Source organism: Leptonotus elevatus, chromosome 13 (assembly GCF_054856555.1).
Source record: "Leptonotus elevatus isolate MCC_2025b chromosome 13, RoL_Lele_1.0, whole genome shotgun sequence".
Classification (NCBI taxonomy): Eukaryota; Metazoa; Chordata; class Actinopteri; order Syngnathiformes; family Syngnathidae; genus Leptonotus; species Leptonotus elevatus.
In genome coordinates this window covers 5,943,007-5,968,081 of record NC_141251.1, presented here as the reverse complement: position 1 = coordinate 5,968,081, position 25,075 = coordinate 5,943,007, and the positions used below count along the sequence as shown (strand labels likewise).

Here is a 25,075-nt window from a genome sequence, read left to right as displayed (position 1 = left end):
GTGTTTTTCCAATGAGTGAACAGCAGCATACCTTGTGAAGTAGATGGAATAACTATTTATTGGATGCTCTTTTTCTCTCTCATTTTGACATTTGAGTGCATTAAATTGGTCCGCTTTTATCTTAATGGAAAGAGCAAACTTATCATATACTTATCCGCTCCATTTATCACAACAAAAGGTGGATTATATCCTCTTTGGAAGTGTCACTCAAAATTATGTTATCATTTCTGTGGCGCTCTTCTAAAGGATGACATTATCAGAAGAACTCGTACCTACTCGCCGTGCTTTAATTGTTTTTCCATTTCAAAATAGTAGAAGTTGTGAAATCCAAGCCTCATTGAACACATCAGACAGGGCACTAACAAAAAACAGCAATGACAAAAAACAAAAGTCCACTTTCTTTTCTTTTTTTTTAGCATGGTGAGGATTATTGAAGAGAAGAAGTAGAAGTGGAGACTGTGTGCGTGGTATATTAAAACATGTGTTTCTTGTATTTTTTTTGGTAAAATATTGCTTGGAATCCCCGCCAAAAGTGGTAGCTAGGTAAGCTAACGTTAGCTAAAGACGACAACAACAACAATGGAGAACAACAAGGGTCTCCTGTGTTGGCTGTAATACAGACAGTCGAGACAACAGAGTATAATGCACAGCACCAGAGTAAGCCAACGTTAAGAACGTGTTTTGTCTTTTCGAACGCTAACAAACAATAGCAATGAATCGGAACAAGTGCTTCCTGTATTTGGCCATTGTAAGTATTACAGACATATTCCCACGCTAGCAAAATGGAGACTGTGGAATATAACAGTGCTAAATCCAGAGCTAAAGCACATCAACAAAGTAAGCTAACGTTAGCATTAGAAAACAACAAAAATGGAGTAGCGCAAAGATTTCCAGTATTTGGCTACAGTGAGGACAGAGATTTTGTTCCAGACCACCAATTATCTTTTTTTGTGCTTAGGTCAAAGCCCTAATATAAAAGTAGTGCTCTGGGACCATCTTGAGTCATCTTGGTGCCAAAGAACTATGTTGAAGTGAGGCCAAAGTTTCAATCAATGGTCTCCTCTTTTTGACCACGGTCCAAGAAAACACTATAGTTTGTGGAGCAAATGGCTAAGCTAATGTTAGCATGTGTGTTTATTTTTGTCATTCCTTGCCACATACTGCTTAGAATCCCAGCTGAGCATCTGCTGGAAACATAACGGTTCAGTACCGCGCTGTGGAAAAGGGGCCTGAGACGGTAACCTGTGCACCCTCATTCACCCATACACCCCACCCTCGCATCATCCTGAACAAAGAAGGGGGGGGGGAGGCACAGGGGATGGGTCACGCTTCCACATCAAAGATGTGACAGATGCACAAACAAACAGGAAGTGGGTACCACAACAGTAAGATGATGGTGTTGATGCAGGAAAAAAAACAACACATTAGGCAGGGGCTGGAAACAAGAGGGCCTCACCATAACAGCCCCCATTTTTATGACCATCTTCCTGTCTCTGAGTACATGATTTTGATGATACACAAAATACCAGAGACAGCAAGCAACATACCTGAATCTTAATTTTCCAACAGGAATTCATGACTGGATCCTGAGGCGCACCTTCCTCTCTCAATGATGCAGACAAAGGTTCCTCAGGAGGGGGGTTGTTACGGGGGGGTTTGTATGGGGGGGGTTACATGACCCCCTATGTAAATCCTCACCGAGACGCAGAGAGGACGAGAAGGAAAGCCTCAGTAAATACGGAAGTGGAGCTCGCGGCGACTATGGCAGCTGTCACCGTGGCGACTGCAGATACGGCCCCAAAAAAATAAAAAGGCAGCAAAAAAGGAGAAAGAGACGGCTGCCCTACATTTTCTGCAAACACAGAAGCTGAGCTGCTGCTGCTGCTGCTTGTCCAGGCTCGCTCTCAGCTGTGTACACACACACTCACTCAATCCGGTAGCGTAATCCCATTGGCCGAGCCGATTCTTCCTCCAGCTGATCTTGATGACATGGGGGTGGGGCATAGCGCTGTTGAATCATTCATGAGAAGGGAGGCGGTCTCCTTTAAATAGACTCCCTCTCTCTACTGCACACTGAGCTTAACCTTAAATTACCTCTTTACACACACACACACACACACACATACGCACACACACCCCCACACACACACTCCATCCCTCCATTTCACACTTAAGCCCACGTGCACCACCTGAATCTCTTAAGACCCCCCAAAAAATGAAAAGACGGTAAATCTGCAATGAGCTTCCGTCCGCATCGACCAATCGGAGGCCACATCACTCCCCGGGCTGCACCAATCGACAGCAGGCTTGCGGCACAGTGGATACTTTTCACACCCTTGCTCTCAAGCTGCATTCAAGGGCAAAAACACTGGCTGTGTTTGGTATCATTCATACTCTAAAAATCTCTATATATGGATTTTTATACAGTGGACTATATAGAGTGACTGTTGTAAAAAAAAATTAAAAAAAATTGCACTGAGCTTTGCTAAGGCGCCTTTCTTCGTTCTACCTATAAATAAATTATTTTGTTGCAAAAAGCTTTATTAGTCTTGTTTTTGTTTTATAGTTTGAGGTGTCACAAAAGCAGAACACATTTTCGTTTTCTCTGCTTTTTGGGAAATAAACGTGTTTTTGCTGAAACCAACCCATGTTGTACTGCCAATTACTCAAGAAAAAGGTTTTCTAGGAAAACTAACTTCTTCGAGGGAAAAATGGGAATCTGTTTCTATTGGTCGGTTCCGTGCATTAATATATGGCCGTTAATATGAAGAATGCAGAATACGGTCTTATGAACTCACGTTCGATCTTCATTGAAGAACGTACTCAAGAATGTTTTCCCTAAGAACGCTATTCTCTGTCAAATGGAACGAGTTGTGTACTTGTTAACTCCCCCCCTAGACTCCGCCGTATTTCCGAGATAGCAACACGAAATACATCCTAAGATATTTTCGTAGCTGAGCGATGACACTTTGGTTTGAGCTAGCTGACAAGAACGCCCCCTTTACTGTCCCTTCAACTGACGTCTAAAAACATAAGCCATAACACCAAATTTAACACACCTGCTCTCTATTCACACCTCAAACCCTGTAACCTGACACTGGGTTTGGAAAATGGATAACTAGGCTCAATGTGGGCATTTTCACATAGGGGTGTACTCACTTTTGTTGCCAGTAATTTAAACATGCTATTGTTTCCTGTTCCACGTAAAGATATCCCACCCTCTTAAAACGCATTTTTCTATTTGTAGCATATCAAATACAGAAACAATTCCATCAAACATTACCATGTGTGTTCACAACCGCCCTTTTTTTTACCGTTACCACAACGTGTGCCTTTGAAACACAGACGGCCTACTTTAAAAGCAAACAAGACTATGGAACGCGAGGTCACTGTGCGCTCTCCAGCAAAGGAAAATATGAATCTGATGCTCAACCTTTCACAATGTACAGTAATGGCTGATAGGCTGGCCGCCGACGTCAGCGGAGGGGATGCGGGGAGCGCTGTATCACTCCAGGGTGACTCACTGTTATGGAACAGAGCGGAACGTGCCGTACTTGAATGGAAAATAGGGACGGCAGCCATTGAGCTACTACACAAGGCGGCCGTCGTATCTGTTGATATGAAATGAAGCAGAAGATGTGGCTTCAAATCCGGTGCTGTTATCTAACTCGTCATGCTTGAGTATAATAATCTGCCAGTCTGAAGCAGTTAAAACTGTAGTTCAGTCTGGAAATGTTTTTCTTAGAACTGGTAGACAGTGTTCTCCTCCTACTCGCAAATATGTTTTGGGGACCCATCATCTGTTATTTGCACACACACAAAAAAAGTGCCTATTGATGTTTTTTTTTTTTTGTACAGTTAAAACTATTTTGCTGACGCGTTAATTTAGTGTGTAATTCCACTGTTGACCACAAGATGGCAGTATATTATTGTTTGCCACTGTAAATTTGAAAGAAGAAGATGAAAGCAGGAAGTAGGCCAGCAGTTTCAAGATCAGCCTTATTTGTGCTGAAAATTATTCAGAGTTAAATCCTCTGTAATCATTTGTACGTTTTCAGAAATGGATGGTTGGTCCAACTTGGCGGTGATCAGCTGGATCTCGGTGAGTATCTTTTGTTCTCGAAGTTCATGTGATACGACATGGCATTTTTGATTGGCCGTTATGACTGAATAGCTTTGAAAATGTTCAACTCCAAATCAAATTTCTAATCGCAGCCAAAGTAGTTGTAGAACTGCGCAACATTTGAGCTCAGCTCTCGTGTATATTCTGATTCATTTAATCAGAATAAGAGATCAAGAATTGGTCAAAAATTGGTAAAAAAAACAACAAAATGACAGAAGCGTGGTCCCGCGCTCCTGGCCTAGATGGGTTAAAAGGCCGCCTTAAAATGTCCTCGGAATCCAATTTCCATTATTTCCTCTAAAAATAATCATCCTGTGTGGACTGTATTTGAATTTAGAAGTTCAATTGTTGCTCATACACGCAACACAATGTTAGAGCCAGTGACTGTGCAGGCCTCTTAAGCCTTCTTCGCGGGAATTAATTAGCAAGTAGATAACATGCCACATTTTTGTGCGGAGACTCAACTATCAGAGAATCCACATCTGCACCTCCAGCTATCTGCGGCCCTCCAAATGAGACAGTCATTTTTCAGGCTCATAAAACAACTGCATATTATTAAAAAAAAAAGTGGGCCTCGCTTAATTAAACTTTACAGTAGGCGGGCATGCATGTTCGATGTGCAGCTATTAAAAATGATTGGGATGCGGACAGCAGTCTACAGAGCCCATTGTGTGTGTGTGTGTGTGTGTGTGTTTTAAAATAATTCACCACCTTGGTGACCTCATTACTGCAGCAGTAGTTTGACCTTGACTTCAGATGAAGAAATGCTTCCAACGCCATAAAACAGTAGTAAAGTACCTCCATGGTTCACTGCAAACCGTTCCATAACGCCGTTCCGACTTCAATAAGGTTGAATTTCTCAAAAAACACTTCAAGCAGTTGAAATTTACTTCACTTTACTTTTTTTTTTTTCTTTTTTTTTTAAGTCTGCTTGTCTGCTAGCTTAATGCTAACACATAAAGTCTAACACCATAGATGAATGCATCTATTTGGTGTTCTAAAGCTTTAAGCTACCAATGGTGCAGGATACAATACTTACAGTAGTTGTGAAACTCTTCTACGTTTTGCGTTTGCATAACTGTATCGTTCTTCTGCCTATAGGCTGATTGAAAACAGTCTTAAAATGGTGCATTACCAATTTACGCCACAAACTAATATTGTCCTTCCACTGCAAAAAAAACAATGTGAATTAATTGTGGCAGGATGTTGTGAAATTTGCTGGCACCATCTAGTGAAGGGAGTCTAAAGCGCACGTGTATCTCAAATTTTTGCTCTTATCTCGACATTTTTGTTTGGTGTTGTGCTGTTAAGATTTCCCCAATGTAAAATACATCCCTTAGCTCAATAAGGGTTGGGCACCGCAGCTCAGATTCAAACTTACAAAAAGACCAGGCTGCTCCTCTTACTGACAGACGAAGTAATTATGTGCCCTTCCTTTGAAGCCAAATCAATAGGCAGGCCAAGTCGGCCTTTAGCCGGCGGAATACATCACAGCCTGATGAGCAGAGTAAGATGGCTATCGTGTCTCGCTAAAATAATAAAATAATCGGGTCGGGAAAAGAAGCTTGAGGGGCCAACTTATCATTATTCTGAGACCTTTTTTGCCATTAGCAGGAAAAAGATTTTTCAAAGATGTGCACGAGCACAGAGGATATAGCGGATGTGCTGTACTTGATGTGCTCAACACCTTCCTCATCCACGTGCGACACAGCAGGAAGGACCTCACAACACGTCTGCGTCCATCCAGCCATCACCTGCTGGTAAACAGATGGCTCGCCATAACAGACAGACGGGTGGGCCGAGCGTGCAAATCCACTGGACGTGCGGCGAAAAAAACCCACTTCCTCTTTCCCCCTCCTTCAAAAGAGCCGATCAGAATTCTCGGCACGCCTGCAGGAAGCCGAGGCTCAGCGGGATTGGGAAGCGCAAGGTTACAACGCTTCCTGTCCTGCATTTAAACTCTTTGGTGGTCCAAATTCACCAAACGGGTCAAAGTGACCTCAGCGGAAACATCCCGAGAGTCCTCCGAGGGGTCGTTTGGCTCAAATAACATTGAACTTCCTGACTGAATGATGTAGCCGAGGTGAAAACAAGCATCGTTTGGTTGTGGGTTAAATCGTGGGGCGTACAGGATTTGACTGCAAATAAAGACACGTTTCATTCACATTTCCACACAATAGACCAAATTCCTAGGCATCAATTTATCAATTGTGATGCACATCCATACTAGAGTGGCCATCTTTGTCTGGGCTTGGGACTGCCAGTGGCTGGGAGTCGGAATCTTGCCAAGAGACACTACTGGATGTTACCATCTAGATGTTCCCGTTCGACCTGACTGGGATTTGAACCCCAGTCCCCAGTGTTCAAAGTCAGCAGAGTTAAAAGCCCATCGCAAAATAGCAAACCCTGTGTTTGTTCAGTGAAATTCATGGCCATGAACTGACGTTTTCCTTCTTTTTCTCGCCAACACTAAAATTGTTTGTTAAAACTGTGAGATGCAAATCTGCTCTACCTGAGGCAAGTAACCTTGTGTATACAAACCATCCAATCTCAAGGATGTAGAAATAAATATGTTCTCACACTGGAGTCCACCTTGAAACACCCAACCACAATTTCCGCTTGGTTTCTAGATAAATACAGTCCACAGCAGCTGTGGCAATTTGCATTTAAAGGCTCCTCATGTTACAAATCTCATGCCCGGAATTTTCTACATTTACATTTTGAATGCCTTGGAAATGCTCAAAAAAAGTGAAATAGTGGAAGTACAATATTTCTGATTTAATTAGCGGGATCCTCTGGTAATTACAAACATGGCAAAGGCAGACTTTACATAGCAGTAAGAGGATAATCTAATCCAGAGATTGACACACTGCATACAGAAATCGTTTTTCTCTCTTCGGAGCGACACTTAAGATTTATTTTGTGGATCAACTAATTATTCCACTGTGATTGCATGGCGATGAGCCCTGGGTGTACTTTGGCTGTCGCCCTTCGTCGGGATAGAAAAAAGTTGTGAATTAAAGGAAATTTATGGACATACACAAGAACGTTTACCAAATTGCATTCCGGCTCTTAAATAGAAAACGTCAGTTCTTCAACACCAGGACATGCCATTGAAGATTTTGTCAAATAAGCTAGATCTCTTATTATTGAGATACGCAGCATCCGGCATGTAACACTCGACGATGACCTCAACCTCTCGAGGTAACAAGACTCCTTTCATCATCGCTTGACCTCAATCTAAGACGAGGCTTACCCTCCCGTGCTGACATCTCGGCTGTCTCAACCGAATGAAAATGTTTCCATTCCGGTCTTCTCCCGGTTGACCTCGCATAGTCGCGCGGTCAAGATGTATCTGAAGCCGGCTTCAGATACAGACAAGTTCGCCTCAGATCACACAGATATTTATGCCGCCTCTCTTTTGCTCTTTCAAGAAGTAGCCACTGATGTATCGGAGTTCTGTTATCAATCTCACTACACATGATCAAGACGAGTGGATTTTAGTTAGTTCTGTAGGGTGTAAGTACTGTACATACAGTGGTCCTCAACCCTGGTCCTCGGGGACCGGTATCCAGCCTGTTTTCCATGTCTCCTACAGCCAACACAGGTGGGAATCGTTATTAGGCTTCTCCAGAGCTTGCTAATTAGCTGATGATATGAATCACCTGTGTTGGCTGCGGGAGACATGGAAAACAGGCTGGACACCGGTCCCCGAGGACCAGGGTTGAGGACCACTGCTGTACATACAGTACATGAGTTTTGGCTTACTCTAGCTGCTTATGAGTATTCTCAATGAGATAAATCGGAGGGACAGCCGAGGTTAGACGTTCTGGAGACAAACTTGGAGACCAAACTTCAATGATGAAGACACGTCCAGAGGAGAGACAATGAATATATTGTTACAATGAGGAGAAAGCTGCCAAGCAAGAGGACTAGAGGAAGAACTAAGAGAGGGTTGATGGATGTAGTGAGGGAAGACATGAGGCCAGTCGGTGTTAGAGAAGAAGATGCAGATGATAGGCATGAACTGAAAGGGGTGATGCGGACCTCGAACAGGACAGTTGGACTACTGGAATGATTGTCCGTCTCTGCTGGAGGCCAGTCCAGGGTGTAACCTGCCTCTCTAATCCAAAGTCCGCTAGCATGAAAAAGATAAGCGCTATAGAAAATAGACGGGTGGGTGAATGCAAGAGTTGCCTCCCATTAAAAAAAATCGAGGTTGATGCGATATCAAACACATGCTGATAGCACCTTCTTCTTAGCCACATTTAAACGCACAATGCTGCATTTCAAACTCCACCCTGAGGCTCGTTACAAGCTAAAAAAAAAAAATGTCACTGTAAAAACGCCGTCGATTGCAGGGAATGAGCTGGTGCCTTCAGGGTTGCCTGTACAAGAACAGGTTGACTATTAAGCCTCACTTCGACGACCCACCTCATCTGCAGTTAGGCGAGACACTGGAGAGGAAAAGCTGGATAAGGCAACGAGGAGAAGAATAAATTTCACGGCCGCGCTTTTGAGAAGAGGATCAGGAAGTCATATCTCCCACTGCAAGATAAGTCGATAAGTCCTTCTGACACTGCCTTGTGAGGTGAGGTGGTTGCTGCCTTCCGAGCGTACCGATATTCTTCAGGTATGAGATGTCACAAATGTTCCAGGTCTGGTGTCACAAAAGATACCATCACCACTGTTAATAGACCTTCTAATAATGTTTGTAAACAACGGGCAATAGGGGGGAGACCGCTGGCGACTACCGCTGACCTTGAACTGAAAAGGGTGGAACCTCTCACCGGTTTTTAGAAAACATTTCGGGTAGAAGCCATAGCTTATTAGTAACCCGTCCCCATTGATTCTTACTATACGCATCAGTCACATACATTGGTAATGATAATCATTGATTCATATCGTTATCAATCCCAGACTTAAGTCTGCACACTCCTCGCTCAGTTCATCTTGAGTAATATATCTGTGCGTAAATTGCAGCTAGTACCAATCGTTTGGAATTGGTAAACCGGTTCCCGGACGCTACCAATAGGCCCACCCTATCCAGGCAAGCAGCCAAGGCGAGCGCATGCTCGTTCACCAGTAGCGTCTTTGCTGACCTTGGATTAGCTCTCACACACGTTGTGTCTTCCAGAAGAGTCGATCGGCTTGCATTCTGCCCATTGCGTCCGCAGCAATGTTCACTCCGTTCTGGTCAGTTCAGCCACCACTGTTGCCAGCGTCCGATGATGCTTCGATTTTGATATTCTAGAGCGCTCACACCAAGGCCAGCCCACCCGGCGGAGTAGCCCACGCTATCCGCAGCCACAATACAATCTTATCACGACAGCCTTGCACGTTACAACAAATGTCCAAACAGAAATAGAGCCAGATAATGTGTACATGCTTACAGGAACAGCAATACATGTTATCAATGCAGGTGTATAAACAAGAGTTAACCTTGAAAGTGTCTGCAAGTAATCATACGCTATATTGACATCACTCAAATCATGACAGCTCCAGCTTTGGGTTCATTAGTAATATGTTACAATAATTTCATTTGGGTAAGACATAATCCATATCATAAGCAGTTATTTTCTTTCAAACTCCGCCAATTCTTCCACTCTTTTCACAATCCGTATTTTCTTCTGAGAAGATGAGTCTTCTTTTGTTTGGATGAAGATCCGACACTTTTGTCCATGCGTTCTCGATAAATCCATTCTTTCTCAATTGTCGCGCCCTTCTGGCAATGTCAGCATTTCGTTTTGTGAGATTTTCATTGACGTAGACGTGTTTATCTTTAAGCTTGTATCTATCTCTCAAAAGAGCAATCTTTTCCTGCCTGTCAACAAACCTGATCAGAACTGCCGGTGGTCGTGTCTCCCCCCCCCCCCCCCCCAGTTGGAAGCGAAAAGCACATCTGGATGTGCGCTGGATGTGCAATTAATCCCAAATCTCTGAGCTGAGTTGTCACTTGCTGTTCGACAGTCTCGTTCGCTGAAGGTCAGAATCAACTGCACTTGTGACAATGCGTCGATCTCTTTCTTGTGTCTCTTTCTTTTCAACTGCTGAATTTCCTGCAGAAGTGGCTCGATGCTCTTTTTCAAGTATTTCGGTGACCATTTCTTTGACTTTTTTTTTGGACAATTTCGTCAGCTCTTTTTCCGCCAGGCATATTGCAACAATGTAGTTAAAAATTCCCAATGTCAACAAAATAGTTAGAGTGCAGGAGCGAGTACAGATGCGTCCTTGATTCAATCTCTCCCTCACGTAAGCATCTTCACTTCTCAATTGCTCTGCTTTGGTCAAATGACGGGAAGTGTTTGTTTACCTTGTGGTGCCATCGGGTCTACAGTATAGCCAACTAAAAGTGACATCATGATGAAGTGCCTTGACTCACGACACATTCACACAGCACTGGAAAATGGCAAACTCGCTATATAGGGCATTACATAGTAGGCTAGAGAGTAATTCCAGAGTTGAAAACCTCCAACGACCTCCTTTAAAATACATTTCAGAACTCTGCTTGGTGCCATCACCGAAGCAAAATGAGCACTAAGCGAAGGACGGGCAGCGGGGTTGAATTGAAAAGACACACAGGGGCAGATAGTCGACAACTCTGCAAAGTCCTTGATAGATGGTTACCATAGCGACGACGATGACATTCACTCACCCAATTGGCCCCGTTCGTTTCACACATAGCGCCGCTAACATATGAGCAAAGAGAGAGATATGAAGAGGCGGCAAAAATATGAGCGGCACAAAAAATTATGTATTTTTTTAAAAACAGCCGGTTTGTCGTCCCTGCGGGCGGAGTGACCTGAGGCGGCGGATAATAGAGCAGCAATCAGCTCGCGTTGAGGCTGTCGCGGGTTCAAACAGATGCATCAGTCACCGTGATGGAGCGAGCGAGCGCACGGCTACGGCGCTTACAAATTGACTTCACCTTGGTCTCGCTGGAAAAAAAGGACATTCTGATTCAAGTGCTGCTGCGGCTTCCTGACAACATGACTGAAGCAAAGCTAAGTTGTATGATTTGATGCCTTTACCAAGGTTATTATATTTAAGGAAAACTAATGCTAATTGCCGTTAGCCCATCTTTTAGCATTGTTAGTTTTAAGCTAGCAGACTTTTGTCCGACAACATTGTGTAGTTTGGTTCAATATTTAGGTGTTTAAATGCATGCAGTGATTCTTTTTTGTTTGTCAGTTTTACAATGAACTTCCAACTTATATTGAAAAATAGCTTCAAGCTAGCATGATTTGCTTCTTATTTGGAGAACTATACGAGCCAGTGACAGATTGAGAACACAATAAGGAATGCTTCAATAAAGAATAAGTTCAAATGTTTTTAAAGCGTGTCTCGTCTCTCAATATCGCTAAGACCATGGAACAGTTTTTTTAACTCATTCACTGCCATTGACGGCTATAGACGTCAAAAATTTATTTGAACTATTTCTAGTTTAACATTTTTTCCCACTTTTGTTTACAAAAGTATAAAAAACTAGAGTTGTTTTGTATTAGAACAGATACAAAATTTGTGATTAATCGTGAGTTAACTAGTGAAGTCATGCGATTAATTACGTTTAAAAATTGTAATCTCCCGACGCCCCTAATTAAAAAATAATAATTCTTTATAAAAAAACATTAAAATGTGAAAGATTTAATTTTATTTTTTTAAAGAAGAGGTTATTAAAAATGAGGGGCATCAGGGGATTACAATTTGTAATCGTAATTAATCGCATGACTTCACTAGTAAATCACAAATTTTATATCTGTTCTAAATGTACAATAAATTTTTTCGAGGTTTTTATTCTCTTGTTAACAAAAATGGGAAAAAAATGTTAAACTAATAATAAAAATAGTTAAACATTTTTACGATAGCTGTCAATGGCAGTGAATGAGTTAATTTCAGGTTCCAACAGTTCTTTAAAATCTGCCAAGATGCTTCTCACTGGAAATCAATTCAACCCATTAAGAATTTTTATCTGATGTTTTCCTTCTCGTGAAGGAGCTTTGATTTGAGAAACAAAATGAATCGAGGCAATTGTTATGGCAGCACAGACAAAACGTCAATATCATGCCAACCGCACGATTGCCTTTGCCATTGTGCCAAGAGTCCGACCTCAAACAGCCTCCCCGTCTTACAAGACGTGCTGGCGGCTGTCTTGAGTTGTGAGCAGCCAATCAGATGGCAGCAAGAGAGTTGACTGCTTGAACGTGAGGGCCGACAAATTAAAAGCTTGCTAGCGCGAGAGAATGACAAGAAGACAACAAATATATAGATAATTAGGCAAACAAAAAAAGGATTTGAATAAACAAATGGTTTGGATGTATAGGATGGAAGTGCATCGAATCAAACTTATATTTCGAAACACGTATCAAACCGCTTTTTGAAGGAAAAGGCCGAACTAATAAATATAAAAATCATATCGAGATATGTATCAAATTATTTCTTTACAACAATATTCATATGCATACTCTTTATCGTCTGCGAAACAACTAATATTACTGCAACTTTGAGGCACGGAGACCGTCACCATGTACAGTATAGCCGTATGTCTGTATTATACTGCCCCCAGGTGGCCAAGGCACCTTAATGTCCGATGAAATGAAGCGGAAAAAAAAAAAGTGGCAAAAACTGTCATTTCTTTACATATTTTTTCATTATGTCACATGTGCATACTTTCATACATTAAAAACACATTAATAGCATTTTCTTTTCTTTTTTATGGCCGGAACGGCTTTCAATTCATTTAAAGAGTTGAAGATGTAAATTACAAAATTAGAAAAAAAAATCCACACCCTTGGCAAGTTTCATTACACTTTAACATTAACGCAGCTAAAATGCTTTAAAAAAATAATTTTAAAAACGCTACTAATGGCCAGAGGGTTAGGCAAGAGTAAATGAAACCACGACTCGTGTGTATGTGCAACAGAAAACTGACCTCGAAGCTTTCATGAAATTAAAGTTGCTCTCTAAGAGCCTTGCTGGCAAACACGTCCCTTCCTATTATCCGTTTCATTTCATACCCTGCAGCCCACCCTGTGGGCCAACGCAATTAAAGAATGACAAACTTGAGACTCTAACCCTCAACAGCAGTTCATCTCCTCCATCTGTTACTGCGGTCGCTTTTTCAGATTCCGCACCCAGCGAGCGAACGTTTGTGCTCTGAACGAGCGGAAAGGCCATCTGCGGCCGTTCGGAGAGCGCGCGCGGCTTTTTCTCGCAACTTCGCCGCCCGCCCTCCAAAGCGATGGCTCTCGTCGCCGAGGGCTGTTTACTCATTGGGTGCGCACGTTCTCGTGTTGGGAACCGTTTCAGGTTGTGTAAAGAAGAGCGCATTAGCATTAGCATTAGCGTTAGGGAAACGCTGCAGGGCAGTGTCATTTAGCCATGAAGGTGAAGATGCTTGTGCTAAACATTGTTTTTCATCTCTCGCTGCATGTTCTGAATGCCTGTTTCCATCCACGGAGGTCATCGAGCAGATTAATGCCGCCTAAATTCCGCTTCTTAAGACAGCAAAGTTCAGTACAATGTTAAAAGTGCTCAAAAAATTATGTTCCAACCTCTCCTAATCTGCAGTTTATTTAAAAATACATATTTAATGCATAAAATTAATTGAATTTAGTACACACTTACACTTGTTTTTCACCCATTGGGTGCCTTTGCGTCGTGTTATCTCACCTGTGGGTATGTGTTCCCACAGCATTTGCGTATAAATATTTGTTACTTGAAAGAAAAACACTCCCGAAGTCGATGCTAACATCCTGTTAGCTTTTAGCATTAGCACTAGGCTGGCGATGTTTTTAAAACGAAGAATGTTTTGTATTTAAATATGCATTGGATGTAATTCTTAGCGCCGTGTGTTTAGTTTTACAGTTAACTCCAACTGGGGTGTCATTAAACATCTTAAAGGACGCTTAGGGACAACAGAATAACATACGCTACACACTTGCTAGTTGCTAATGCTACGCAAACAAAATGGTGCAGTCAGGGTACTTTCACAGCGTCGGAAACTTCGGTTTTCTTCGATGATAACGTTAAGGGGAAAATAATCGGCCATTTGGCCCAATTGGCCGATTGGTTTGGCCGATGTTTGAAGGGCAATAATCGGCCAATTATGATCGGCGGCCGATGAATCGGTCAGCAACGTGAAAAATCAACTATTTGGAGCACTTTTTCTTGCAGCAAAGAGCCGTTTTGTTTCAAATGTTTATTGAAGAATTGATGGCTTGCGTTGCGTGGCCATTCAGATAAGGTGAATAACTTCAGTGATTTTCTGTTAAATAGGGCTTTCAAGTTACTTTACATAGAACTGACTTGCTAATATTGATGCGTTAAAATAAAATGAAATTGAGAAATATTAGAAATAATTCCAAGTGTATTTTGAATAAAGTATGCGAAGGGGCAGTGTGGATACAGTAAAAACAAAAAACTAAAAAAACTCCATCGCAGGATTCAGGTTCACTGTCTCACTATTTTTGGTGAGTAATTCCACTTTCAGCCACTAGACGGCATCCCACTAGTTTGTTAAACATTGTGTGAAAGTGAAGAGTGAGAACAGGAAGTGGGGCAAGTTCAAGTTCATCTTAGGTTTTGCTGATTATTAAATGTTAAATCCTCTTTAATCCTGCTTTTTCCACCTACACAAAGCGACGGCTGAGGTTCATTTTATATTAGACATCTTTTGACAATTATTGATATATGAGATTTCTCCAAAGGTAAAAGCTGTCCTCACAGACTGCCCTAAAGAGGTTTTCATCCCCGCCTCAAAGGCCGCCACGTCGTCGTCTTCTCCCACATTTACTTTACTTTTTAGCTCTTCAACCTCAAGCGGATTTCACGCGGCCGCCCCGCTGCCGGAGACGCGTACGACTTGTGCAGAGGCGGGCTGACAATAGACGCCAGCTGACGCCACCTGTTCTTGTCAGCCCGCGGGAGTTTGACTGCACACGCGGCGAAGAACGTCTGCGGTGGATTTGAATGCTCATATGCAGCGTTTAGTAAAAATAAAAAAATAAATGCTGGGAAACGTGACAAGTTTTTCGAGTTTATTCCCATCTCAAATAGTAAAAGTTGTACAGATGTCTCGTAATTGTGTGTTTATATTTTTTTTACCTCAATGCTGCAAATTGAGATACCTCATTATTGTCCCTGTGGCAGTAAAGTCCGGTTATAATTTTCTTTTTTAATTAAACACATTTTGTGTGTTCACTGTGTATGTGTTGTTTTGTTGATCCACAATTGAGAAAGTGAAACCAAAGCCACAGGATGTCTGTTTCAGTTTCTATTTTGTAGTTAGCACGTCGCTCATGCGAACGCTACAAATTTTGTTTACGAGCTGCCAGGCAAAAAAACGTTGAAATTGACCTCCCGCTTACTTCATAGCAGGCGAAATTCTGCCTTGCCGCAAAGCAGCCCTTATCAAAACTGCCAGCCGCTCGTCGAGGAGCAACAAAATGTGAGGAAACTTCTTCTTGTTGGCGAAAGACCACAGATAAGCACAAGATTTGGAGCTTGACAAATGAACTTGAGAGGAAGTGCAACAGCAAAAAGTTTTCATCTGAATGAGCAGCAGTGCACACGCCCGACAAATTCAAATTTGGCCTTGTGTTGTCCAAGGCAGACAGATGGGCGCGTGCCGGCCCACTAAACGGTCGCACACAAACAAAACACACACACAAAAATACTAAATTACATGAAAATCACACACACACACAAAACCCGGCGAAGACAAAAACACAGACAGGCAGTAACCACAACACACACAAAACAATGATCACACACAACAAAAACACAAAGTAAACACAAATACACACAGGTTCACAAAATCGTACACATGTACAGGCACACAAAAAACTAAGGAAATGCACACACAAATAACACGCATAAAACGGAAATACAAACACACTAAACAAGACACGTGCGCAACATAAAACATAAGACACACAAAAACAAAATGCACAAAAACACACAGAAGAAAGATGAGCATACAAAAACAACACACTCAAAAACAAGCAACAGAAAAAATAAAAAATAAACACACAAACAAAAGCAAACACACAAAATCCACAGTAACAGACATACATGCACACACAAACAAAACGCCAAAGTAAGCTCATTAGCATTCCAAGTAAACACTCTCCATCCTTTTTTTTTCTCTCTCTCTCCCCCCCTTCTCCAGTCCACCGTCTTTTATGCCTCCCTTGTACACGTTCTTTTGTCTGTCGCCTCCTCCGGGTAGACGACGCGAGTCAACAAAGCAAACGTGGCTGCAACGAGCGCGCTGGGAGGAGCGAGAAATGTCTCGCAGCTAGCGGCTAACAGCTAGCAGCTAAGCTAATGACTGTATCAACCTTTTTCCACATACCTCCTGCACTAAAATGACTTTTCATGTTCTCAATGAGATTTTTTTTTTTTTGTTATTGTTTCGTATGATTATTTGGGGGAAATTATTGTGGGAATGAATTGATTGATGATTAAAAAAATTTTTTTTTTTAGATATATATAACTTTATGGTATGTTTTTCCAGAGGCGGAGCTACGTCTCCATGCATACATATTCTTTCCTTTAAACAGCAAAGTGGTGACGAGCGACTTACGCTTTAAACATGACCCAACTTCCTGCTAAAGATAATAAAAGAAGATACATGCGACTTCCACACCGCAAAAACCTAACTCTTATTCGCTAGACAGATCGGAAATTGTAAAGTTACATCTTTTGCGCCATTCATTGCTCGTAAATGACGTATACTTGATCCAGGTGATCCAACACGGAGGCGGAACCATTACATGTCAAGACAATACTCGTCTTTCAGCTCAGCCGAGGCTTTCAAATTGCAAATCCGTCATCAGTGAGGTGCGCGTTGCGGAAATTGTGACGTGTGAATATGTGGGAGGCTTGGAAGAGCGGGAAAAGGGATAAAAAGGCAGCGTGTGCAGCATGAGAGAGGCCTCTTAAGAACACCTGTGCCTGCCTTCTTTGGCCACACATTGCCTTAGCACCTCGCTTTGTTCCTGCGCTTAAAAATAGGAAGACGCACTCTCGAGAAAGCACTTGTGGCGTGTGATTGCCGGAGAGTAAAAGCGTGCCCAACCACTGTGGCCTCTAGAAATGGGGCGGAGCCAATGGTGACTGCGACATCATTTTAGAGTTGCTCGTGTTCATGGAGATTCTTTGATTGGGACGTTACAGTCACAGTTTCCTGTTAACAAGGTGCGACTGAAATTGAACTTGATAGTTAATTAACTCATTCACTGCCATTGACGGCTATAAACGTCCAAAATTAATTTGAACCATTTCTATTAGTTTAAAATTTTTCCCCCCACTTTTGTTAATAGTATGAAAAAATGGATTTTTTTATTGTACATTTAGAACAGATGTAAAATTTGTGATTAATCGCAGGTTAACTAGTGAAGTCATGCGATTAATTACGATTAAAAACTTTAATCGCCTGATGCCCCGAATTTTGTATAATCTTTTCTCTTTTTTTTTTTTTTTATTCATTCAATGCCATTGACGGCTATAAACGTCAAAAATTCATTTGAACTATTTCTATTAGTTTAACATTTTTTCCACTTTTGTTAACAATAGTATGAAAACCTAGAATTGTTTTATTGTACATTTAGAACAGATGTAAAATTTTTGATTAATTGTGACTTAACTAGTGAAGTCATGCGATTAATTACAATTAAAACATTTAATCGCCTCTTGCCTATAATTTTTATTCTTTTTTTTTAAATGAATTTATGGCAGTAAATGAGTTAATATATGTAACATAAACACACTTAAACAATCATGATTAACGACCTTATGGCAGAAAAAGTTCCGCATTTTATGCGGCAAAGCATCCCAGGAACCCAAAAGCGGGCTAAAACTCCCCAACAAGCGATTGTTTTCTTCACAAGAACCGTTGACAGTTCATTGAAAACGCATGAAGTGCATTGAGGCTGGATCGCGCCAACATTTAACTTTAAAACTAGATTTGATCATACTTTGAGTTGAAAATTAAGACAGATTAAATTAAGAATGAATTTTAAACTGAAAGGAGAAAAACTAACAATGAGTGCATTTTTACATGATTTTGTTCATCTTAGATTAAATTTGACCTTAATGGTGCAACACGACCTAAATTGCCCATCCCTCGTCTACAATTGTACTACTATGCATTATTATTTATTTAAACTGCAATGAATGAATAAATAAATAAATACATACACACACATACAACGATAAAAAAAATAAAAATAAATTAAGACAGCTGTCCAAAGCACTCCCTGGGCCATACCTTGCCCACCCCCTGCTTGTGACGCTCACTGAGCTCAATTCTCACAAGTTTTGAACCTCTGTGACCATTTTGTCCAAGGAAATGGTGTTCAAACGCACCCCAAAACTCCCGCAAACAACCAAACGGAACTGAAAACTCATTTTTTAAAGCAGAAAGAAAGTGCAAATGTCTCCCAGTGTGAGCATTTGAAAACAGCTCATTGAAACGATCAACTCAGGCAATTGTGAAAATATAATGACAAAACAAATAAAAGAAACAACGCTGCCAAATTGAAGCCAAGGTGGTCATCTTGCTGCCATAAACGACAACAGTTACCAGTCAAGCATGAAGACTTCATAATGAAATAAACATTATTAGACCAAAAGGCTTTAAAATGTCATGAAAACAAAGAAAGAGCAGAGTTGAATGATTTTAATGTGAAAGGGCAGTTAGGAAGTGTTGAGTGGGCATGGGCTGCGCAATTCATGTCAAAAAAGCAATTGTATGAAGGTTTAAAATTAACATAACATTTATGCTAACTTCTGTTAGCCTGTCCAGGGAGTTTTGCATTACAGACTAGCTGTTTGACGAAATTAAATGATTTCAAAATAAAATGTTTAATCCTTTTTTGTTCTATGCTCTCTTTCAGAGTTATTCGGTGTGTGTTTAAGTTGCAGTTGTTTGGAGGTTTATAATTACCGCAACGCTGCGGCAACAGTTAGCACAACTTGTTTTGCATTTCATGTTAGCATTATGCTAGCATACTTTTGTTAAACAAAATGGTTATTGTAACTTTTTGGTGTTTAAAAATACAATAATGAATTCTAAACCTTGAGAACAGGCACTTAAACACTTTTAAAAAGTGTGTTTAAATGTGTTTAAAAAAAAAAGTGTATGTCTCGATACCTGGGGTCAAAAATATTTTTATAACTCAGCTACTTCTTGGCTACTGATTAATGCAAAGGCATGGTGAAATAACAAATATGTTATTTGAAGCTGAAATAAATGTTCAAATTTATTTTCATTAAACCGTATGTTGTTATTAATAATGATATTTATCTAGAGTGAACAATGGGCAGAACAATCGTACCAATAATAGTCAGAGTCCCATTTATATAAATCTGTGCTAGTATTCACATTTTCAAAAGCTCACTCCCGCAACACTTCCTAGGAAATCACAATGCCCCATCACCATTGAGCTATTTCAGAACTAGCCTTTGGGCTACTCGTGTGGTCCTTGAGGGGGGGCTACCCGGTGCCTCAATTTTTCCCAACCAGCCGGCCATTTCTCCAAACTCCTCACATACCTGTTTGTCCTTGTCCTTCGCTTTACTGCCTCCGCCACCGCCCGACATCCGCGACGAGGTGACATCGCGGGGGATGACAGAGATTTGGTGCAACGGCATGTTCATCCCAGCAGACGGGGGGTGGGGGGGTGGGGGTTGGCGCTCACACGCTCGCTTCCTGTCCCGACGCCTGATCTATGGGCATGATGGTTTGCGGCCGCAGAGCCCTGCGGAGGACCAACAAATGGGAGCGTAAATGGACTAAACGCAGAGAATAATTCCATTAAAAAAATAAAAAATAAACAACAACAGTAAATGTATGGGAAAGTCTTTTTTTTTTTTTGTCCAATCAGAATTTAGCCTCAATCTGTTGCTATGTCAATCCAATCTGCCCAGAATCTCTTACTCTATATCTATAAACCTCTTCTTTAATTCTTTAATCAGATTAAAAAATTTGTCCTCACAGGGTCAGCATTATTCAGTTCTCTCATTGGTTAGCCAGATCAAAACTACTAAAACGTATCTGTAGCACAAATGTACACAAATTTAATACAGTTGATAATCAGCATCTCTGGTTAGTATGATGTATTTTATTGGCGATGCTATTATATAAACATTGATTGAGAACTGCTGCAGATGACGCACACCCCGTTGACGTTTAGCTTGGCAGCTTTGTAAAAACAAATCAAGAGTCAAAGTGAAAGTTACAGACTGAGACAGATTTCTTCACAGGGACTTCTCCAAATGGCCGTCGTGCACTTCAAATTTTGGTTGTTGAGCGTGTGTCACAAAAAAATGATGAGCTGTGCACCTTTAACGTCATTTGGCCGTGCTGAAAACAGTAAACAGGACAGATGGAAGATCCACTGTACAAAACGGGTTTTAATTGGCTGCAGAAGGAAATTTCAATCAGCTCCCTTTGCCCTAAGTGGAGGTCTTCCCTGTTGGAAATCCTTGTCAGGGTCAATTGAATTGCAGTCCCGCCTTCCCCCGGCGTTCTGCTCAGCTGCGCTCTGCTACTATCCTCGCTGCTGTCAGATCAGACCTGAGACTCGTTTGTCGGCGCCGTCATGCCCGCCCATGCGTGTGTCCACTCATCCACACACTACTGTACTACAAGCTTGCACTCCTGGCAGGTTACAAAAAAGGGACAAAACGGGCCATGAATGGTCTCAAAAGGATATTCCCAAGCCGAAGAGAGGGAGCGAGGATCCTGTGAGACGTCTTCCCATAGAAACGTGTTAAGACGTTAATACATCTTTAAAGGTTAAGTCATTACCGAGCGATTGCTGCGCCTCATTTGAGTCAGTCTCGACTAGTTTGCAGACTAAAGAAGCGGAAGATATTGCATGTAAGCCGCCACCAGAAGAGGGTCCAAGGGGATCGTTCCGTCTTGAAAGGTTTGCTGGCTTAAGAAAAATTTATAGTAAACGTCAAAGACTTGGAGTAAGTCGTTTTTCAGACGGATACCAGATTGAGTTCCCAACTCTTGAGAAGTCACAGGTACAGACACCAAGTACTGATGTCACTAGTACTTTTGACACATCAAATTTCGCAAATTTGACAATGGCGGATCATTTTGAAAAGGGGCCTATATCGCAAAAATCGCAAAATAGAATTTTTCCTCAAAATTGCATGAAATTTGGCAATTTTCTATTTTTCTCATTTCTAATTAAGTAAATATTGTGAGTAAACATGAAATGTTGTAGTTTCAATGAGTTGCTGGATAAAGAATTCAAAATTGCTAGGGTACAATTGGTTGATTCACACTAGTGAATTTTGTATTATAGCTAGCTTCATTTTGATTAATTTTTTTAAATTCAGTTAATTTGATTTGTTTTTAGAGTTAGTTTGTATGGTTTTTTTCAAATATGCTTAATTTTAACTCATTCACTGCCATTGCCGGTTATAATTGTCAAAAAATCATTTTAACTATTTCTATTAGTTTAACTTTTTTCTACCTTTGTTAACAAGAGTATAAAAACCTAGATTTTTTTTATTGTACATTTAGAACAGATATAAAATGTGTGATTAATTGTGAGTTAACTATTAAAGTCATGCGATTAATTATGATTAATAATAATAATTAATTCTGATGGCCCTAATTTTTTAGCATCTTGTCAAGCAATTAATTTTTTTTATTGGAATTAATCGCATGACTTCACTAGTTAATTCATAATTAATCACAAATTGTATATCTTTTCTAAATGTACAATAAAAAAATTATCTTGTTAATAAAAGTGGAAAAAAAATTTACTAATAGAAATATTTCAAATGAATTGTCAACGTTTATAGTCGTGAATGAGTTAATTTATTTTTCATTTTTGATTATTTGTACAGTTCCAGATGTTTTTCCGAAATATTGCATCATAAAGTAAACTGCACTTACCAAACAACTGTTTAGTGTTTAACCTTCTTTCTTCTGTAGTCTACTGCTGACTAGTCATATAAAAATAAAAACATTTAAAATCAAACACAAAATCTCAATTTCAAAATTGACATTTTCGCTATAATTATAGTTACTTTAATGAATGTAAAATATTGTGAATGTAAAATATAGTTAGTTAGTTATTGTTTATATTTCACAAAAATGTTAGTTTTTTTCAATTTTAGTATGAGTTGTCTTAGTTTCATTAACAACTAGCATGTTGACAACTAGCATGCTAGCTAAAGAATTTGACGCTATAACATGTGGAAGCTTGAAGTCATCAGTTGATTTGTTTCAACTCGTTTGCTGGCTAAAGTAGAAATTGAAGTAAAAGCCTGCAGTCAATAATCAGCAGAGGATGTCGCAGTTGATTCTAAACTAGCTTGCTGGCTAAATACTTTGCTTTTATAAACCAAAGTCGACAGTCCAGTAATCGGGAGTGGGAGCAGTGCGGCGGCTGATTCGGTCTTTTGACTTGTTTGCTGGCAGAAGCAGTAAGAAAATGGTTAAACGTGGAGTTCAGAAGTTAATTCTGTCGCAATGATTTTCTGGCTAAAGAAGTAGACATTGATAGGAAATGTGAAACTACGTTTATTTGAAAATCCAAAGAGCAAAAAAGTCATTTCCTTCTCACAAACTCGTGTCGAGTTTCACTTCTTGATGAGAAGCTGGGAATAAATTATCATAATTTTGTCCCTTCAGATCCAGACAGCAGCACAAACAATATTATGAATTTCTTTCCACTCCCTCAAATGTCACCATGCATTTCCTAATAAACTCGCACGACATCCTTCTTGATTCTATGCTAATGAGGCCCACTTAGGATGTGATTAAGTCGCGTTCCTGGTGGGAGGAATGACGAATCACTTTTGCCAATTTAGCGTCGCATCTCCATTTTCTAAAAGGAAGGCGGGCCTGTTCTTGCGCCATTAAAGTTTCCTTTTGACACGTCTACCAAAAACAGGAACGCCATGTTGGCCCCGCAAACACGCTTAAAAGTGGGTCACGGAAAGTTCAACTCTGAGGGATACATCATTGCCAGCTCGGCGTAAAAATAGCCGGCATGAAAAAACATCACACCATCGATTTGACATCACGTCCTCAATTTGAGCCGTCAATCTGCTCGGGATCCGTTTGGCAGAGCGCATCTGACATGCTTGTTGCCAAAGATATATAAATACATTTCAACATGGATGCCTCTCAGTCGCCGTCATAAGCATTCTCGTCGTGCTTTTCAATGTTGCCTAGCAACCAGCAGACTCTCGACGAACAGGTACACTATAAGGACTGGGACAAAGGTAGTGGATAGATGCGCACAGGAAAGGGAATACAATTGCCAAATCACACAAGCTTTGGAACTCCATCACATGTGGCATGAGTCAGCCGATCGCAGCAGTTTTGCGAGTGGGTGTTTGCGAGGTTGGCAAGAGGTGAGGAAGAAAACGTATGGCAAACAAAGGATGTCATGACGTAAAACAAGACTCTACAATAAACTTATTTTTTTGTACAGTTGGTAAGATTTTGGTGTAATGCTAATCTATTTAGAGTGTAATTCAACTATTGAACACTAGATGGCAATTTTTTTTAAATGTAAATTTGGAAGAACAAAACAGAAAGTTATCAGCACTACCTACTAATTTGTTGAAAATTATTAAATGTCATTCACTATAATTATTTGTCACCCTCAAGAACGCAACAGCTTCAGGTTCGTTTTATAATATACATCTTTTCTCAGCATATCATTATTGATGCTTATTATGAAATACATTCGTTGCCTAGGAAAAAAAAAGTGATTTGTTTCACGGAGAGATTCGTACAATATTTTTGTTATCCCTTGCTCTTGCTCTCTCTCAATTTGTGTCTAACTGTACATTTGTATTATTTCAACGTGAATTTAACTCATTTAAACCCAAAAACGTATATATACATTTTTAAATCACATCCCAAAAAGTATTTTATACGTTGTTGTTTTTTATACTAGAGCATACAGAAGGCTTTGATAGTTAAAGTAATGGTAGTTATTACAAAAAAAACGGCAGGCAGGTGGCAGCAGAGTATAAGAGATCAGCCAGGGCCATGTTTTCAAAAGGTTTGTGAATAATGACGTTTAGCTATATTCTAATGCTAATTGATGCAAAACGGAAATAGATACAAATTTTCCTGATGAAAGACGAGACTCAAATTTTTCTTTTGGTAGGTTCCATGTTTTTATAGCGGTAGAACAGAATATTCTGTGGATCTTGCAAAATCAGTCAAAATCCAGCAAAACAGCCGGGAGCGAAGTGGGTTACTTCAGTGAAAATGGCTGCGAGTGAACTTTTTTTTAAAAAAAGCTGTAAATGCTATAAAAATGGCTAAAGTGGTATTTATTGAATGGAGGCGAGTTACTGTAAACAATACTGAACACATTTTTCAACATTTTTGTCCACTATTTACTCAGAGTTAACCACTTGAGTAACTTCTCCCTTTTTACTCCTTAATTAGCACATTCCAGTTCCAGAATCTACTTCTTTTTTTTTTTCTTTTTTTTTATCCAAACTGTGTTTTCTCTGCAAAGGTCCAAGGTTAATGAACCACTTCGTGCATGTTTTTACTTCTCCTCCACTTTTTTTATTTTCATACTTTTGAAATCAACAGAGCGAAACCTGGCACGCAGGTTCTCACTGGCTGCACATTGCCAACGGCGCAGTGGCGGCGTGTGTACACAATTTATATCAACTCCCCAAGTATTGGAGCGGCGCTGTTGTTGTTGTGCGCACATCGGAACATTAGCCGCATTGTTTGCCGACTTAAATATGAATTATTCATGACATTTTGGAGAAAGGAAAGAGAAAAAAAACATCCATTACTGCTATGTCACATATTCAGGATCACATTCAAGCGGTGCTGTGAAGTCATAGAACCTGCCGACTTGTTTTATTCGCTACAGAATCAAAAATCCAGAAAATGAAACTAAAACTTTTGATATCATTGAAGGCAGGGGAAGA

The 25,075-nt window shown here is 40.5% G+C and overlaps 1 protein-coding gene across 3 annotated transcripts in view; it reads right to left on the bottom strand.

Annotated features, from left to right (window-relative positions):
- Positions 1-25,075, bottom strand: part of marchf8 (membrane-associated ring finger (C3HC4) 8) — a 63,804-nt gene that overhangs the window by 28,436 nt on the left and 10,293 nt on the right. For 2 of the 3 annotated variants that reach the window (XM_086092896.1, XM_086092897.1), the window contains exon 2: positions 19,682-19,887. In XM_086092896.1, coding sequence (XP_085949022.1) covers positions 19,682-19,786 — 105 coding nt within the window. In that variant the 5' untranslated portion in view covers positions 19,787-19,887. Of the gene's footprint in view, positions 1-1,547; positions 1,974-19,681; positions 19,888-25,075 lie in introns of those variants that run through there. The other variant, XM_086092898.1, reaches the window with a different exon arrangement.